This window comes from Cataglyphis hispanica, chromosome 7 (genome assembly GCF_021464435.1).
Source record: "Cataglyphis hispanica isolate Lineage 1 chromosome 7, ULB_Chis1_1.0, whole genome shotgun sequence".
Lineage (NCBI taxonomy): Eukaryota > Metazoa > Arthropoda > Insecta > Hymenoptera > Formicidae > Cataglyphis > Cataglyphis hispanica.
This window is the reverse complement of record NC_065960.1, coordinates 7,708,678-7,715,393: the sequence shown is the minus strand read 5'-3', so window position 1 is coordinate 7,715,393 and position 6,716 is coordinate 7,708,678. Positions and strand designations below refer to the sequence as shown.

The 6,716-nt window shown below is 39.6% G+C and overlaps 1 protein-coding gene across 1 annotated transcript; it reads right to left on the bottom strand.

Annotated features, from left to right (window-relative positions):
• Window positions 1–3,744: 3,744 nt before the first annotated feature.
• On the bottom strand, window positions 3,745–6,716 carry LOC126851036 (menin). Its single transcript, XM_050594596.1, has 4 exons — window positions 5,860–6,716; window positions 5,447–5,757; window positions 5,242–5,381; window positions 3,745–5,096 (listed from the first exon to the last, which is right to left on the bottom strand). The coding sequence occupies exons 1-4, from the start codon at window positions 6,422–6,424 to the stop codon at window positions 4,295–4,297; spliced, it is 1,818 nt and encodes a 605-aa protein (XP_050450553.1). The 5' UTR covers window positions 6,425–6,716; the 3' UTR covers window positions 3,745–4,294.

Genomic DNA, 6,716 nt, shown 5'->3' with positions numbered 1-6,716 from the left:
TTGCGAAAAGCAACGAACAATGAGGCTCTTATTAAATATATCTCGTAGTTATATATAGCGTTAAACGGATATTCGCATTTAAGATTCCGATTAGAGACTTGGTATGAATACGTCAGTGTCAAGGAAACGATAGCTATAAGCGGAATGAGTTGCGCATGACAAAAAGATTGATCGATTCTATAAAGCGTAAGGAGACTAACAGCGTAGCTAAACACGTGTCCGTCTATGAATCATGCACGTTCAGCAAGCGGACATTATGGCACACAAGGATAAATAAAGATATCGGATGGATTGAATAAAGAGCACCAGTTCTCACATTACGAGAAGCAAAAAGCTTTCATACACAAGTATTGAGATTATGTAACAAAAATCTCGTGGAAAAATTTTCTGAATAAAAAGGATCACAAAATGAGTAGCTGACACAGAGCATTAAAAAAAAAAAATTTTTACTGAGCGATAAAATATATGAGATTTTATATATTATCTTCGCGTAATTAATTTCATTTAATTTTCTCGAAAACTTGTTTTTACTCTATATATATTTTATATATATTACATACTTATTCAGCTGTAACAATTAAGAAACATTGCCAATTATTAATAATTATAGTTCATTTATCAGAATTTTAACAAAAATTCTCATTACGGATTGATGTATCAATTAATTTTTTAAAACATGCTCTGATAGAATTTTATATAAAGTGATTGTTGCTACAAATAATTCCCATTGATCATTTCAATTATTTCATCGTGATAAAAAGCAAAACGACTTCCAAGAAAATGAATTTAAAAAAAAAAGAAAAAAGTAAGAGAAATATATATATGTATATGGCAGACACTATTTTCTATTTACGGTAATACGGCATCAAGTTGGAAGTAAAAAGGGCACAGCATATAAGAAAGACGGATATAAAGACGGAGATTAATCTACCGTGTACAGTTTTCCACATTCTACAAGATATTTCATCTTCAAAATTTCAAGTTTTAATGATGAAATTTTTTTACAAACTTAAAATGATTTTTTTCTCAACAATTTTTTACGAAGTCTATTTGCAAATATTATTGTATATTAAGAGAACTGAATTTTTGGGAAGGACTCAAATTTCATAAAATCATTTATCGATTGATCATAAAAAAAAAATTTAAAGTAATATTTTCCCAAAAACGCATTATATATTATATAATCGCAAATTTCATTAATAGAATATTCCAAAATTATGCATCGTTAAAATTTGCTGTGATGAGGATGAAACATCATGTATTTCGCAATTCCGAGCAATCGTTTACGAACGAAAGTGAGAAGACGTGACTTACAAAGAGGATTTCTCATGAATATCATGATGATTTTATCTATCTTGTTTCGTAATCGTCATTTTCGATTGCTCAAAGTCGCCACTCGTTTCACTCGCACGCAAGATTTGCCTGATTCGTACGATTGATGGCCGCATACAATCCGGCCGGAAAATTCCGGTGAAAATCTACAAAAAGTATAATGTTTCACGATAAATTCGCCGATCATACGGTTGTCGTCGGGACGTTCCAGCGAATATTACATTCTGATTTTCTACGCTCGTAAACATTACCAATAATACGTCGATTCGGAGGGCGCGTCCTCCGTTAAATACAAAAATACTGTTCTGATGCATCATATCTCTTCACCTATTATCCCTACCATTATGCACATTATAATCCCTGTAGTCTTTAACGCTCCGTTATCGTGGACGAGGAAAGAATACTGACACAAAAATATAACGAGTATATGTGTTTGTGAGAAAAAAGGGAATTCAGGAAAAGTGCGATTCGCAATTATTTCTATTTCAGGCCTGGTTGCACCAACATCGGTTTTGCGACCAGATGTTATCATAATTCTGACATTCGCCAATTCGGAGCAATGACTATAAAGTATCCATTATAACAATATAAATATTATAGATAATTATAAATATAGAATATATTATACAAAAAACGTCGAGAAATGTGATTTATGCTATGATCAAGAATACGGTTCCTCCAGATAGTAGTATCTCGTTGAAAACTACTGCTTTTTGCAATTATCTTTAAATGGATAATTATGCATCTAATTTTCAATGTGGGCATTTCAGATTCCACTAAAAGCCACTGCTCGGAGTTTGTTAAATCATCGTTGGTGCAACGTAGTCTTGATAGACGCCGACCAAGAAAGACATATGATGATATACGTCAAAAGAGAAAAAGAGAGGAGAGACAACGCTATAGCACAACGTTAATATAAAAAAAGGAGCAACAACGGAGATGACTTCAACGAAAACGATCGTTCCGCAGAAGAATCTTGCGTGAATTTTGGTATGCGCGCGTTGTGCAACAGACTGTCACTGCGTATCCATGTTCCATGATTAACATTAATACTACGTCGTTTAAATAATCTTTTTTTTTTTATAATCGCGGCGCGGGCGTGAAGCAAAATCTCGTCTCTTTTACCGCGCCGTTCGTTTCTTTTATAAACTACGATTATTAAATCATATAATTACATTTATATATATATATATATATATATATATATATATATATATATATATAATATACATATATATAGTATATATTCAGCATCACAGTAAGATAGCCCTTCATTATTAAGTTATCGTCGATCAGCTCGGACCATTTATATTTTCATTCCTGTCAACAATATACTGTACAACAATCCGCTTAAACATTGTCAAAGACTCCTCGGTTGCGAACGAGTTTTTACATAGTGTGAATAGATGACGGAAAATATCCATCACACGCGAAAATCCGAGACAAATGAGAAAGTATTAATTATAAGTCGTGTGAATCATAATATAGCCAAAGAAGAAGGCATAACTGCTAGTTTCAAGTTTTAGTAATTTTGCGCGATTAATGAAACGTGATGATAATCTTAATGCGCGAATGAGTCGCCGTTCTATTTTTAAGATAAATTAACAAACAAATGATGGACAAACTAATTTCTAAAGTTCGCGAATGAAAGCGTCACAAACAGGTCTCAGTTCTCATATCGTCAGATAAATATATGCACGCATTCTTATACTAAGAAGGAAGAGAGATTGATCAAACGACACGCGATCTGTGATACTGATGCGATCGCGTACGCTTCTATTTTCTTTCGCGCAAGTAAAACGCGATGTCATCTCGCATTCGGACGATTCAGATTCAAAGATGACGCACTGTCTAACGCACTGTCATTTCGCCCCTATCGACAAACAGTAAAATAGAGAAGTCTTACAAATATACATAATCTTACAATTATATACTCTGAAAATAAATAGTTATATAAAAATAAGCGAGAATTTTATGCTTAAAATACCTTAAAGTAAGAACTTAATTAGTTTGCACCACATACGGAGTGGAATGTGTTTCTCTTACTAGAACATACAAGCGTAATTCTAACAGAAGTTCAACTACCAAGTGTAAAAAACATTAACGGCAACGTGTCAATCATAATCATCGATAGTGCAATAGCTCAAATAGAAAAAAACGTGAATCAATAAATAAGAGTGCAACAAGAGATTATAGACGTATGACAAAGACGATTACCGAGAGAATTAGTCAGCGATATCGTCGGCGAATTGTATAATTATATAATTCGTAGAATAAATATATATATATATATATATATATATATATATATATATATATAAATAACTGTGCTCCAAAAAGAGATTGGTTTACCCATGGAGACAGATTAGGTACAATATTCGATTCTTTTTCTCATTTTCAGCCCCTCCCCTTGCACCGCAAGTCACAGCTCAATGCACTGTGGAAGAATCAAGAGATATTTACACGCAAAATACTCGAATCGTTGACAATCACGAGACAACTCGCGATCTCGTCCGTTAACTTAAAGCGGGGAAAACTTTTTTGTACTTTTCTACAAATTTTCTCTCCATGCCTACTTTACACGCTACATATCTAACGGCGATATATCCCCGACGGTAACGTAAACGTTGCCTCGCAAGTACTCGTGGCGTCGTTGCAAAACGAGAGGAGCATCGTGGAGAGCTTCGTTCAAATCAAACGGCACGAAATTCATCACGATGCTCTCGGGAGTCGAGATTCCGAAGAGGACAATTCGCGTCCTAAAAATAATATCGGCGGGGAAACACCGATAGCGAGGAAAGTCGGTTTAACTTTAATGACTGTTTTGCGCAAACCACGCTGGATGGCCGACCATTGCGTCTCGCATCTGCTCGAGCTCGCCGAGCGGAGTGTTAATCCCGCTAAGTGTGTGGTGGCACTTTCAATATTTCACTATACCGAAACGTCGGTCGAAGATCTTATACTATTCACGACGTGTCCTCTTAGGACGCTGACTTACTCCCACGTCATCGTTACCGCGCGACTTCTTACCGATTTGTACCTGACTCTGCGCCGTCAGCTGCAACGAGATTGCGTGGGTGTTGAGTTTTTCCGCCAGTAGGAGATCTTTGAGACCCTTCATCTTTTGACTATACAACGTTATCTTCGGCTTCTCATTCTCGGAATCCGTTTTTACTTCGGGCTCGATCTTCTCCTGGGATGTGGAAGGTGCCGGCGGTAAAGTATCGTCCGGTGGCGCGACGAACGGCTCGCCCCCTCCCTGCAGTAGGTAATCTCTGTTAAGTATCTTTTCGCTGCAGGCTGCCGTCAAAGCTTGAATACTAGGATGCGTCGATGTCGAATTGGAGGGCACTTTAGACTCTAGACTCTTGATTAAATCTCGCGCCGCGTTACCCCGTTCCTTAGTCTTGCAATAATTATTGTTGTTGTTGTTTAGCGTCTCCTCGGGACTCGTCTCTCTCTTTTGCGCTTCTTCCTTCTGTTTGGATTCGATTTCGTAACACTCGATGACAACTTGTGCACGAATACTAGCATCGAATTTTGAAATTGTATTTACTAGCGGCCGAGCCCAACCTATATGCAGCACGGGGGTGTTGGCGCCCTCCTCCCACTGACAAATACCGTCGTAAAACCTCAACAGATAAGCGAAGCAGCGTGGTTGCCGCAACAAGCGCTCATCGACACGTACTGCGTGCGGTATTAATTCATTGGCGATTTCCAATAGCTCCTTATATATTTCGCCGTCGTCCCGGGAATAATCATATCTAGATTTATAATAAACACATATCAACATAGCAGCAATATTTAACATATTTATTGTCACTGATGTATTCAAAGACATATATGTAGTTGTATCTAATATGTTCAAAACGTTAGCAAAAAAGACTAAAAATAAAATCAAATACTTACTTTCGCAGAACATCGGCGGCATCGGCCCAGGATGCAAACGCATTCACATGTAACCCATTGCGATACAAGTATCCTCCTTGATAGGTGTAAGGATATACATGTGCGTTCGCATAAAATTTTCTAGCGGATTTTACAGCCTCCTACAAAAATATTATGTTTAGAATAGATATGAAGAAAAAATATCCAATATTTTAGCATGACAAACCTGAAAGAGATCCATGGGTGGTGGTCTTCCTGGTGTGGGCGCAGCCTCCTCCAATTCAGCAAGATTACCCAATGCCATGGGATATCTCGCTAAGTGACCCAAGTCATACAGCAACCACAATAGTTCCTGCTGGACCAGCGCCACTTCAATTGCGTCAGTAGTTGCACTTAGACTAGGATTGATAGCTGATACTAAAGTAGCCACTTCCAAAGCTCGATTGCACACCATTGCTTGACCGTTTAAATATAACCATGATCGAGATGCTACACCAGGCTCCACTGGTTGTCCACGTTTATCCTCGTTTCCTTTACCTGGTAACAAATTACGATTGCTACGTTTATCTTTAATTTAAAATTAAAAGATAGAATCTAACAAAGATACTTTACACTCTTTCAAGGCTCTATATAACGTACCGTGCCATGTGACCTCTGCTGTTTCTGTTCCATCCTCTCCATATACCACCCACGCGTGATCCTCTGACATGGCAAGATGCACATCCTTGAATCCCAAAACTTGACAGCCAGCCACCACAGCAAAGGCGACTCCGTAACAGTCCAGCTTATTCGTCGTCAAATAACTGTAGAGACTCTGCAGATGCGCGCGGTCCTTGTAGTAGCTCCTGGTAAGCGAGTTCCATATCACGTCCGACACTTTCTTGACGAGCTCCCTGGTAGCGTACTTGGTATCATATACGGTGAGATCGACGGCACCCTTGATCACCGCGTGGAATTTGTCGTAGAGCGCCTCGGCGATGTGGTACTCGAAAGCCGGCAGCATCGGCTCGTCGTAGACGGCGCTCTCCTGCGTGGTGAGGACGCGATTGCACGTCAGGGAGTTCTCCACGGCGCCGACGAGGATCGAGAGCAACGCGAGATCCGGCTCGGCGCTGTTCTCCAATTGATTCTTGAAGACCTGCACGATCGCGGAGATGCTCCGGATCGGGAACAGGGCCCTGTCCCTGTCATGAAAACCCGCCATGTCGCGTAAAAGGCCCGCCGGATAACTGGGAGGCTGGGGACGGCACGCACTCGCGCAAAACGACGGTGGCGGCCGACTAGAGATCTACAACACCCGAATCAGACTCGTCATGTCTATTTTATCCCGGTTTAAGCGGCGCGCTTCTGTCAGAGAATAACACAACGGACGGTATGCCCCAGGTCGTGTCTGCCGATTCGGGTCGTCGGTCAAGGCGCGCGCGTTACTCGGCTCCGCCAGTGAACGCTACCCCTGATGCGCAGATTCCTTACATCTCCGCACGCACGACAAAAGC

Coding starts and splice junctions, on each gene's coding strand:
- LOC126851036 (XM_050594596.1), bottom strand. CDS start 6,424: ATGGCGGGTTTTCATGACAGGGACAGGGCCCTGTTCCCGATCCGGAGC. Junction 5,382..5,446: donor CACCCATGGATCTCTTTCAG/GTTTGTCATGCT, acceptor ATATTTTTGTAG/GAGGCTGTAAAATCCGCTAG. Junction 5,097..5,241: donor GCCGCCGATGTTCTGCGAAA/GTAAGTATTTGA, acceptor TTATAAATCTAG/ATATGATTATTCCCGGGACG.